The sequence below is a fragment of the Poeciliopsis prolifica genome, unplaced genomic scaffold (assembly GCF_027474105.1).
Source record: "Poeciliopsis prolifica strain line A6 unplaced genomic scaffold, Auburn_PproV2 SCAFFOLD096, whole genome shotgun sequence".
Taxonomy (NCBI): Eukaryota; Metazoa; Chordata; class Actinopteri; order Cyprinodontiformes; family Poeciliidae; genus Poeciliopsis; species Poeciliopsis prolifica.
In genome coordinates, this window is record NW_026562471.1 from 1,049,310 (window position 1) to 1,062,289 (window position 12,980).

Sequence of the window (12,980 nt, forward strand, 5' to 3'; positions counted from 1 at the left end):
AGCATACATCTCAATCCCCCACTCGTGTCTCTGAGCTCTAGATGCTGTGTATATCAGCAGCTACTCTTCACTGTTGGATTTTTGTTTAAATTCTTTTTTATTCTGTTTCTGTTTTGTAACATTTAACAAAACAGTAACAGCCCAACCATGTCTCTAGCACTAGACCAGTATTTCTCAATTAGTGTGGTGCACCCCCTCAGAGGGGCATTTATTCATGCTTAATAAACAAGCCTTTGGTCACTAGGTGGCAGTAGTGTTCAAACTACTCAACAAGCCATTAGAACACACAGCACTGGTAAACAGAGCAGAGTGGGAATAAAACAAAACAAAATGGAGCTAAGGATACAAGCAGGGATGTTTTGAAATATCGCTGTAGTCATAGAGGAGTACTGAGCCCTCTAAAAGACATGGGAAAAAATTTTCTCTTGTGTTACATTGCAAAACTTTTGCCTTCCCTCGCAAAGGGCTAGTCTATTTTGTGTATATAGTCACAAATTTCTATTTAAAATTTCAAGTATATACACATATAAAGAGCCTCGGTGCTTATGCTCAACTCTTTGGTCGAAAAAAACGGATTGAAAATTGATTTATTCACTGCATGTTTATCTCTGTCTGTGTAAGGTTGAGATGGAACTGCATATGAAAACATCCCTATAAACCATTCAGACTAACAACATAATAGAAACACAATCAAAACTGTCAGATGACTTATTACCCAGCAATAATAACACAAAAATAGTCCAAATAGTTGAATGTATTTTTTTCTACTAATGGAAAGTTTGTGTCTATATCATATCTTTATGTTGCATTTCTATCCTAAAGAAAAATATATAAAACATAATAGAAAACTTCTGATATTTCACAATGAGATATTGACTCACATGGAAAACCCTCAAGGAAGCCTTCTGGGCTTACACTATTCAATCAATCTGCATTAACTGATCACTACATCATTGCGCTAGAACGCAAAACCTTTTGCAAGGCTAAAGTATTGCGAGGGAATGAAAAAAAATAAAAAATTTCACATGTCCCCAAGGAGGCTCTGTAGAGGAGAGATGGAGAAGTTTGACAGTGAAAAGAAATACGGCAGCAGAGGTAAGTAAAGCAAGTTTGACGGAATTTTATGGCCAGGCTAAGAGATTTTTATTTTCAAAAATAAGAATATAGTCATAATATTGCGGAGAACCAAGTCTTATTGACAGAATAGTTTAAATATTGGCAGAATAAATATTGCCGGAAGAAAGTTATTAAATTTGAAAGCTCCAGCAAAATTATATATAATATGACCCACTCAGCAAATCTGGCTCTTTTTGTTAGATAGAAAGTTGTTTAAACAGTCGTTTTAAAGTCCTTGGCCTGAAAATTTGCATCTGATGTGCTAAAACATATTATATTTACTCACATGTTAAACCAAAACCAACTATAAACTTACAAAATACTGACGCTCAGTATTCCGAAATTCAGCGTGATATGAGGAAAACTTATCATAAAACTACAACTTTATTCTAATTCACTTAATAAATTGATTTTAGAAATTATTTTGAGACTTAGAACAATAAAACACCGGTTTTGATAAAAAGGTCACCGCTGGAGCCAGTAGATTGTACAGATGAATAATTTAACACTATTACTTATATCATTGGTAGTGGCTTAGGAGGTTTGGGGTTTATCCTGTAACTAGTGGGTTGCCAATTTGAACCCTGCTCCATCCATCTCAGTCACTTTTTCTTTGGTATCCTTGGTCAAGACACTTTATAATCAGTCTTTATTGCACAATAAAATTTGTTTCATACAGCCCATTTGATTTGTAGTGTAAAGAACTTCAGAATCCTCAGACTTGGTAAAGCACATTATAAGTACAGACCATTTACCAAAACTCTCAGAGTAATGAAACAGTTTTTCTGCTGTCTTTTAAGTTTAGATATAGATTTGTTGACACCCAGCTTTCTTTACATATTCTCCCTGCTGTTTTGGTTCTGATCTTATTCTGTGATCTTATTATGTGTTCTAGATTCAACACTCCAGAAACAAGCAGATGAAGGAAATGTTCTCAGAAGGCTTTGGAATCCACCATGCTGGCATGCTGCGGTCAGACCGTAGCCTCATGGAAAACATGTTCTCTAAAGGCCACCTGAAAGTTTTGGTCTGCACTGCCACTTTAGCCTGGGGAGTGAACCTGCCAGCCCATGCAGTTATCATTAAGGTTCTTTATTTTTATTTATTTTTTGTCACTGATCTGTCAAGATAATTCTAAGCTGTTGCTCATTTGTATACCCTCAGACCTAACCTGGATGAATTTTAGGCTAGTAAATACCCTAAGCTGCTTTTTTTTATTCATCATGAATTACATTTCTGTACAGAAATGTTAAATTGTACAGTGAACTAAATAATTAAAGGACTTAATCTGGCTCTATAGGTTTATGGACTAAATCCAGTCTAGTTTCAGGTTAATTTATACACTCCAGGACAACTTCACTGCTCTTATCTAACAGGGAACTCAAATCTACGATGCAAAGCGTGGTGCCTTTGTGGATCTGGGAATTTTGGACGTCATGCAGATTTTTGGCCGAGCGGGTCGACCTCAGTTCGACAAATACGGCGAGGGCACCATCATCACCACCCACGACAAGCTGAGTCATTACCTCACCCTGCTAACCCAGCAAAATCCCATCGAGAGTCAGTTCCTGGGCAGCCTAGCTGACAACCTGAATGCAGAGGTTAGTCTGCAGACAAATCATCCAGTTAGAGAATCATTGTTTCTGTACCTTCAACAAAGAAAATTAGTAGTGCCCAAAAACTTTTTAGCAAGGTGTCAGTAAGTTTCATCATATTTCTAATGCTGGAGAGTACTCACAGATAAGATACCAGCATAACAATACACCTTTATCTGAAATAAAATTTCCACTACTCTTTGTTACATTCAGCTCAGGTGAAAGGTTTACACACATTCATCAAAAATATTCCTTAATTTTGTGAATAATGGATGAAAAATATTGTGTTTTCAAGATGGAATTATCATTCAACATACATGTTTTATGAATTTCAAAAACTACTATTTGGTTAATTTCTACTTAGCAAGACCAGAGTCAAGAAAGACATCTGTTGACTCTTTTAGGTTGAATTGATAATTTTATCAAGTGATTTCCTGTCAGACTTGCTGTTTCCTCATAGTGAATAGTCTGTTTTTATGGCCTTGACATCAAGATAAGTTATTTCTGAATTTTCATTTAGTCAAAAGCAATTTTTGTTCTGTCTGCAATCACTGTTTTGTTGGAACTCAGGAACCATCAGTGATAACAAATGCAATTAACTGAAAACTATTGCAACACCAGCAAAGTGAAGTCAGTTTTACATCAGTGGATTGAGCAGATGCCAATCAAGATGGAAGCATCTTCTCCAAAATGTGCAACTTCATTCTGAGCTGCATAAAGTGGATTTAAAGACACAGATCAGACACTTTTAAATTCAGCAGACTTAGTGGTTGCAAGAAATTCATTTTTGTTCCATGTGTTTTTTCATGCCAAATGTTGATTTAGAAACAATAGGATCATAGTAAATAACACCTTATATACAGAGATTGTAAAGAGGTGTGTATGTTTAGCGAAGATGCTTGTGTGATTGGCCTCTTGGGCCAGAAGTTTTGAAGCATTTTAAAGGCCTCACTTATAATCAGTTACAACCGCTGTGTCACCTGCTTCACTTTGGCAAAGCAAACTCCTGCGTTCTGCTCTCTCATTACAAAGTTGTATGCAGTCAGGTCTTTTTGCTGGATAATAACAAACACGCATCATTCCAGGATTTAAAATGGGCAAATCATATTAACATCAAGCTTCTAATGGCCCTCACCTGAGCCTCATCTGTGTTTAACAATGTAACTGATTCAAAAAGCTATTATCAATTCTGCCAGGAAAAGCAGACACATTCACAAGGTGTGTTGGTCTTTAGTCTGTTAAGAGATACCTAGTCAAATTTTTATTGCTCGTGTGTTAGAACTATTTTTCTGGACTGATAACAGCTAGACTCTTTCAAAATCAAAAAAACAAAGAGAACAAAAATATCAGGCTTATTATCTTTTGTCCTAAAACTTTTGCTGTCAGATTATATATTTTCCTGACACTTTTCAGTCTACATAAGGAGGAATTGCATTACATATAAATGCATAAGGGTGTATCATTAGCATTTTTCATTTTACTTTGTGTAAAGACAGGACGTTCATTATTACTGTTCCTATGAATTTGATGTCAGTGACACTGTATATGTTGTTGTGTAGTGCATTTAAAGATATGCATTTCCTGTAGTTCGTTTGTGCACAAACCTTAGCCAATTTTGTTTTCAAGTTCTGGTTCATTCTTTCCGCTTTTCCTTGAGATTGTGGGCGGTACACTGTTCCAAACCTGTGTTTTAGACCGAGGTGGGCCTCCACGGTTTGCAGGTCCTTGTTTTTAAAGTGGGTTCCATTGTCCGACTTGATTTTTTCTGGGAAACCGTGCCTCTGGTCCCATCAGAGGAGCTGCTTCCAGGTCTGGTCTTATCTTCTCTGTCTTTGCCACCAGCTATGCACACTCGCCAGCCTCAATTAGCCCTGTTATTGTTTCTGCAATGCCCTGTTCAGCTGCGGGTTTGTGTGGATACTGAGGAATCCAGAGGGGTCTCTCAGAGTCCACCTGAAATAAAATAGAACAGGAAACAAGCCCAACATCCGAAGGCGATTCTGCCCAGAGAGAAGAAGGCATAGATGTTATCCTATGTTTTGCTAGAGGGTGTTCAAATTTGTCCCTACCGTGATGTCTGGACACTTGTTCATGATTGAGCTCAACTGTTTCAGACCTTGAAAAACTGATCTTGTATGTGTCAAGAGAGGGGGAGAAAAACAAACCTGGCGTTGCAGTGACAGTCCAGTCTGTGGCTGCCAGTGACCGTTTAACCACGCCGCCCACCCTGAGCTTGATGCTCAGGGTGCAAAGAGAGAGAGATGTGAGGCACAGCCTCTTCAGACATTTGATACTACTCTGATTGTTGTTCTGTAAGACAGACAGCAGCAGCCACACCACCAGGAACCACAAAAATATCTAAAATTTTTACCTCCCAGGTTGTTTCCCCCAAAGAGGAAAAGAAAGCTTCCTGGTACCACTCGGAGTTGTCCCTGTCGTACAAAAGGGTGACACGAGGGGGGCCAGGCGGCGAGACATAGGAACGTAGAGCCAGGATCCAGGGCTTCCAGGTCATGAACGTTGACATCAGGCTGCTGGAGGGTAAGTTCATTAGGAGACCCCAGTAGATATCAGCATAGTCAGACACCACTGGTTGCATGAGAAACTGTCCATCAGTGTGGAAATTTCCACCAGGAAGGGCGGTGCCATCTGGAAAAGCAACAATTAGTCCATCAGCAGAACACATGACTGTGGCTTGCATCTTTATCAGCAAGTCTCTCCCTAGCAAATTGATAGGAGCTAACAAAAAATGTTTCATTTGTTGCTTGCCCAACCTGAAGGTCAGAGGCGTAGTGAATGGCAGACTCTGTTCAGTCCCTGAGAACCCTGTTAAAGATACAGTTCGTGATGTCAGACAAAAAAGAGGGACGGAGTTCAGTGTGGAATGTGTGGCTCCGGTGTCAACAGTGCCCATGCTGTCCCTGGGGATCTCAGGGGCGTGTCAGCAGGCACCCTGTGTGGGCTCCATGTCCCACTGAGAGTACTGTCCGGGTCCATTTGGTGCGGGAATGACACCTGGATTGTGAGGTATAATACCTGGTTGACCTTGTGGTATGCCCCAGCATTGCCGGGCCCAATGTCCAGGCCGGCCACAGGAGTAACATACGTCATGCCATTTAGACCATCACCCATAGCCAGAGTCATTTCTGATGTTAACAGATCTAACTCTGCTCCCTCCTGCAGCGATACTGGGCTGATTTTGACAGTGTCTCATCTGTTCAGCCTTATCACACAAGTCCTGTAACCTCTGAGCAGACTTAAGAAAGGTGTTGTTTAACTGTGACCAAACTATAGGGTCCTGTGCGGACGCTTGAGGTTTATCGGGGGTTTGATCTAATACTGTCCATTGTGGAGTTATATTCACACTGAGTACTTCTGATGAGCCCTGCATGGGGGCTGTCTCCGCCTCAATTGCCAAAGTTCCCTCCGTAATATCAATTATGGGATATATGCCTCTTGGGGGGCGAGTTACGTCTCCCGTGTATGGTGGTGAAAGTGAAGTCTGTGTATTTAGTCTGTTTTCAGAGCCGGTGGCAGCTTCCTGTTTTTTGTGATGAAATGCATGAGAGATTCCCTGCCATGAAACGAATATTTTTTTCTCTCTGCCTGACCTCGGTCTCTGCTTTCTCTCTCTTTTTTTCTTTGCAGCCTAGTCTAGTGAAAATTCCTGCTTCTGCTTCTTGCTGCATGGCTTCGATCAGTTTTCCCTTCGCACCATTTATCCCTTTTAGCAAGTATTTTCCCAATGGTTTAACAAGTTTCCTCCTTTCTCCTGCACCAGACATTCTGTCCCTTTTTTCAGTTTTGCTTTTTCCCCCTTATTCTGATATTCGTCATGCTCCACCAAATAAGTTGTTAATGCGTGTATTTGCTCACCAAGCGCAACCCAAGGCCCAGTGCCCCACTTTGAATCGTATTTATCCTGTTTAAGCTCACCCTCCATATTTTTTTAGACTCAAAAAGCACCTCTTCTCCCCCCTTTTTTTTTTTTTTTTTTTAAATTCTGCTCGCGCAGCGGCGAGAAAATCTACACAGCCGATAAAATCAAAAACCTTAACAAATCACAATTCCTAAATGCCAACCATGGTTTCAAAACACATTGCAATGAACAGAGAAAGCTACATTTAAAAGTGAAATGTCTGCTCGGCGGCAGAGGCTTACACACACAGCAGACAGACACACACACAACTTAGCAGACAGACAGACACAGCTTCACATAGAAATGGATCCATGCTTTTACAGCTCCTATTTTTGCCCTCTTTTGTCAACCATTATTACTTTTTCACTTCACTTCATCTGCAATACTTTAGAGGGTCAGATCGCGATCAACCTTAAACTTTTATCTTAAACCTTTATCTTCAGCTTTTATCTTCAACTTTTATCTTGAACTTTTATCTCAACTTTTAACTTAACTTTTATCTCAACTTTTGTCTGAAACTTTCATCTTAAACTTTTATCTTAACTTTTATCTTAAACTTCTCCAGGCAGACGTTGCAACAACTAAATGCTACTTAGCTAGTCTTTGCAAGGACTTTGAGCCTGAGAAGGTTAATCTTATCTTTTATCCTATGGTGGACAGCTTTCACCGCTTCTTGCGTTTCTCAAGCTGACTCAGATTGGCTTACTGTTCTGTTTACGAGGGCAGCACTCCCAGGGGAAAAATCAGACAAAACCCAGCCTTCACCTTTGCGGCGTCCGGCAGAAGGGGGGGACGGCCAGTTCCCACTGCTTCCAGCCAATCAACCTTTACTTTCTTTCTTTTTTTTTTTTATATTCCTATGAATAATGAAACACTTTGACAAACCAGCGGAGAGCAGTACTATAACAATGACAACTTAGACAACTCAGTGAAAAGCAATATGAACAACGGCTGATAACTGGAATTTAGACAATCCAGGGAAACAGTACAATGGTATGTATTAAGGAAAAAGCTTCCTCAACTTTTATTTGCCCAACACCAGAGTACTGTATCCGGCAGGCTGCGCCCAAACGGCCAGTCCAATCTCTGCTCGTGTCTAAACACGCAACCATCCTATGCTACCAATTGTTGTGAAAAACCATCATGTATTCTGAATCGGATAGATCAAAAACATGCAAGCGCACGAGCAGCAAATCAGCCAACACAAACCAATCAGACTTTACATTTTTTATTCTTTTTCAGCGCTAAAAAAGAGACGCTTACCATCACAGACTAGAAGTAAAAACCAGGGGCCCCGAGTCTATACAGAATGTGATTAAAAATGAGAAGATTTGTTGCTTATGATCTAAGAACACGCCCAGTGGTCATCCGATGTCCTGCATCACCTAAATCTCTATTTCCTTGGAGATGGGAGTGAGGAGATGATTCAGTTTCTGTATCTGTTACAAATACAAAGGCCTTTGTGTGAAAGTATGAGAATGTAATGTGTGTAGAAACATATGTGTGTATTTGACCTTGGTAAGCGCCTCAACAGTTCTTAGGCAAGACCCTTCAAGGTAATGCCTACCTCACACCATGAGAGATACTAAGTTGCGTAACATGCCTGCTCAGACGTCGCCCGGCCAAACAAGGTCTGCGTCAGGTGTTGGGGAACCAGAGCACCTTGATGACAAATGGGCTACTGGAACAAGAAGGAAATGGGCGAGAGGTAAAAACGTGGATCTGTTGGAATGCTACTACTCAAGTAACCCTAATCAGAGAGGTTATGGATAAACATATGAGCACAGCACAGAAGGGTATCGGTGTAAATAGCAGAGAAGCCAAACACCAACTCCTCGTAGACCACACAGTTGCCCGAGACTGCAAAACCCGACACACCAACCTGTGCATGGCTTGGATTGATTACAAGAAAGCGATACTTGGATCATTGAATGCCTACAGAGGTATAACATCAACAGGACTCTGAGAGCCTTCATTGCAAACTCGATGAGGCTGTGGAAAACCACCCTTGAAGCCAATTGCAAACCACTTGCACAAGTGTCCATCAAATGTGGCATATACCAAGGAGATGCTCTGTCCCCGCTACTGTTCTGCATAGGCCTGAACCCCCTCAGCCAAATTATCAACAAAACTGGCTATGGATACCGACTCAAAAATGGGGCCAACATCAGTCACCTTCTCTACATGGATGACATCAAGCTGTACGCCAAGTGTGAGCGAGACATCGACTCACTGATCCACACCACCAGGATCTACAGCACGACATTGGGATATCATTCGGATTAAAGAAGTGTGGTCGGCTGGTCACAAAGAGGGGGAAGGTCATCCACACAGAAGGAGTCTCACTCCCAGAAGGAACAATAGCAAACATAGAGGACAGTTACAAGTACCAAGGTATACCACAAGCAAACGGCAACCTCGATGAGGTCACAAGGAAGGGAGCCACAGCTAAATACCCTCAACGAATAAGGCAAGTCCTGAGAAGCCAGCTCAATGGCAAGAACAAAATCCGTGCGATAAACAGCAGGGTGCAACAAGATATCCTCCCGAGCTCAGAGGATAAGAACCACCCGCAGAAGAGAATTTTTTTTTTAATGTATGTATATATATATATATATATATATATATATATATATATATATATATATATATATATATATATATATATACACACATTTCTGGACTGAGATGTCTGATGTTTTCCTGGGATCTGTTGTAGCCATTGTTCCTGTTTGGGGGTGACTGCCCCGAGGGCCCCGATGACCACAGGCACCACTGTGGTCTTCACCTTCCAGGCCCTCTCCAGTTCTTCCCTGAAGCCCTGGTATTTCTCCAGTTTCTCGTGCTCCTTTTTCCTGATGTTGCAATCACTTGGTATTGCTACATCTACCACAACGGCTTTCCTCTGTTTTTCATTTTATAGTGGCAGTATGGCATGAGCGATAGTCTGTGAAAAATCTTATTTCCTCTGCTTTCTCCTAGTGCTATCTAGAAATAACCAATCAGAGGGAAGAGGGTGGGTTTTAGCTATGTCATTCACAATCTCATGTGGCTGCTCCCTCCCCTTGGTCTGTGCTGTGACGTAACTAGTGATAAGTTTCGTAACGAAACCATTAGCATATTTAGTAGGGAGTGAATGAGTTGATTGACAGCGCTAAGACTGCTCTCCTGGTTTTGATTAGTTGTTTTTGGTCAGAACGGCATGTTTCTTTAGACAGCAGTAGTAGCTCTGAGAGGAGTTGGAGGAGATTGAATGTTTTCACAGATTATCTGTCTCACAGCAAACTGTCACGACATGGTGATGGCTTTAACAAATATGGAGGAAACCAGTTGTATTAAATTTCTATACTGCAGCTTGAATAAAATGCAGCAATATAGCAGATTGACTGTTGCTTGTGTTGAGAGACATTTCAGTAAGCTAAAAATAGTAGAAAAAATCTAAGCAACCTACTTGCATACTCTGTGCAGTCTGTTGCATGTAAAAAGACTCAAGAAATTATTACAGCAGGTGAGCGGGTGGGGTCTCAATTAAATTTTTGTCATGGGGCCCAAGATTCCTGGTGGCACCCCTGATGGCAGTATAGTAGTCTTCTGGCATAAGGAAGCTGTTATAAAATCTGGTTGTTCTGCTTTTGAAGCTGCTGAACCTTTTTATGGAGGACAGCAGGGAGAACAAATCATTGTGAGGGTGAAAGAGATCTTTTATAATTGCCCGAGCCCTGGACAGGCAGCGCCTGTGAGCGTTGTCAAGGATGGAAGAAAGCTCAGTCCTGATGATTTCCTCAGCTGTCCTCACCACTCTCTCCACACTTTGCCAGTCAGAGGTATTAGATGCTCCAAACCAGGCAGAGATTCTGCTGGTCAGTATATTCTCTACTGTCCCTCTATAGTAAGTGGTGAGGGTGCTGAGCTTTCTTCACCAGGCCAAAGATTTGTAGGGACCAGGTCAAAGTGTCAGTGATCTGTATATCCAGGAATTTGATGTTCCTGACCTGTTACACTACTTTAAACTTTATTTGAATGAAATGTAAATCAACATTTTGATGTGTAATGATGCTGCTGACAATTGTTGACTGTGTTCTACAACTTTGTATTTTTGTGTGTGTGTTTGTATGCTGTAAAGCACTTTGAAGTGCTCTGTTGTTGAAAAGTGCTACACAAATAAACTGGACTGATTGATTTATTGATTGATTCATGAAGAAAAACTCGAGATCTGTAAAAGCTGGGATTCTTACTGGTTGACAGCGTATCAAATACTTATGCAATAAAATGTAAATTAATTACTAAGGTATTTAATCAAGAGTACCTATGATAATTATTATAGACTTCTAAATACTCTGCAAGTGGAAAATCCTGCAAAATAGTCTGTGCATCAAATTATTGTTCCCCCATGGTGATAAAGTAACAATTTGCCATCTTGTTGTAAAATGTGTTGCACACATATTAATGAAACTGTTGCATTGTCTGTTGAAACTGACAATGCATCCTCAGATGTGTGCCAGTTCTATGGTTGAATTTCAAAAGTTCCATTTAGTTTCCATGGAATAACAATAGAAGGAATTGAGTGTTTATGATTGCATTTTCATTAACCATCCAGAGGATGGCGACAGAGACAACTGGAAATGACACTGAGGGGCTGTGAGGCTGTGATTTTCCTCTTTGCTCCTGTCCTGCAGATCGCTCTGGGAACTGTGACCAATGTGGAGGAGGCTGTGAAGTGGCTCAGTTACACATATTTGTATGTCCGAATGAGGGCCAACCCCCTAGTGTATGGCATCAATCACAAAGCCTTACAGGTTGGTGAAGCGTTTGTTGTTCTTCTCTGCAAAGGCCTCCCAGGATTATTTATTACTTTTAATGTACAGAAGATGAAGTCGGCACCAGAAACATGTTTTTGTCAGTTTGAACAGCTCTTTGCTAGAGGACATATCTAACTTATCCAACCCGACTCATTGTGTCTGAGCCCGATCCAACCCATCTGACTTAAATTTAGGCCTGAGCTTAAAGTAAACTCGACATATTATTTTAATTACAAATGTACTGATTTTGTTTTAAGACTGCAATTTAAATAAACAGTGTAACTCCTGCTGTTTTAAGCTTTTGCTTACCATCTTCCAGCTTCATCTTGTCACGTTTTATAACCGCAACGTGAGCCATGTGAAAATCTTCTGGGATGTGATATTGATAGGATTCTATCTCCACTGCTGCTCAAGCAGAGCTTCATTCACATTCAGGACCTGTTATTTTCTCATGTGGTTAAATCCATCTAATTCTTGTTTTTCCACAATGATACGTAGATTACAGTAACTTTATATCGAACACTCTCATTTATTTTTCTCTCTGATGTTGCAGGCTTTATTAAATGCACCACAGAAGCCCAACTCAGACCTACCATCGAGTTATTAATTCTGGCTGGGTTGTACTCGGGCCACAAATCAAAACTCTATTCCCTACTAAGTCAGCTGTAAAGTTGTTCAAAATATAACAGCTGATGAAGATACAATTAGTCTCTTAGGATCCCTCTAAATGGATCCTAAGATCCTAAATGGAAGATGCAAAATGGAAATATAAAAAGGAGCAAAGTATTCACTGAATGTTAGTAATTGTAAATATTATTTCAGTCCTACATAACCGGACAAGAAATGCATTTGTACCTCAGATGGATCCAGCTTTGAAGCTGCACAGGAAGGAGCTTGTAGTGGAGTCTGGCCGGAAGCTGGATAAGGCCAGGATGATCCGCTTTGATGAACGCACCTGCTACTTCGCCTCTACAGATCTGGGAAGGACAGCCAGCCACTTCTATATCAGATATAATACCATTGAGGTAAACCCAGTTTCGTGTCTTTTTAAGGTCTAGTCAAGTTTTTTTGTATAGCCCATTTCAGCAACAAGGCAGTTCAAAATGGTTTACATCATAATAGCATGACACAGTCACCAATGAAGAAACGAGCAAAAATCATGACATTTTGCCAAAAAAAAGTAAAAAATCTAAATCATCAAGCAACTACACATCAAATATGTTGATCAATGTTCCACTTGCCACTATTCAAAGGTTTAGGTTTACTGTGGAAAGCTGATTTATCAAACTGAAATTACTGCCAGATTAATTGATCCTAAATGTAATATACATCCTGAAAGACCAGATGTAACGCCTCTCGCTTACATTTCCACTTTCTTTATGCATGTAGACGTTCAACGAACTTTTTGACTCACAGAAGACTGAAGCAGACATCCTCAGTATTGTGTCCAAGGCAGAGGAGTTTGATCAGTTGAAGGTAGGAGGATCTGATTCTGAACTGTCTGTTCATCTTTATGTGATAATTTCGAAATGAGGGGTATTACTGACTTGA

The 12,980-nt window shown here is 40.5% G+C and overlaps 1 protein-coding gene across 3 annotated transcripts in view; it reads left to right on the forward strand.

Moving 5' to 3' along the window:
* Positions 1–12,980, forward strand: part of ascc3 (activating signal cointegrator 1 complex subunit 3) — a 177,321-nt gene that overhangs the window by 126,518 nt on the left and 37,823 nt on the right. For all 3 annotated transcript variants that reach the window (XM_055023204.1, XM_055023206.1, XM_055023205.1), the window contains 5 exons: positions 2,012–2,203; positions 2,493–2,717; positions 11,307–11,426; positions 12,290–12,454; positions 12,819–12,905. In XM_055023204.1, coding sequence (XP_054879179.1) covers positions 2,012–2,203; positions 2,493–2,717; positions 11,307–11,426; positions 12,290–12,454; positions 12,819–12,905 — 789 coding nt within the window. The remainder of the gene's footprint in view (positions 1–2,011; positions 2,204–2,492; positions 2,718–11,306; positions 11,427–12,289; positions 12,455–12,818; positions 12,906–12,980) is intronic.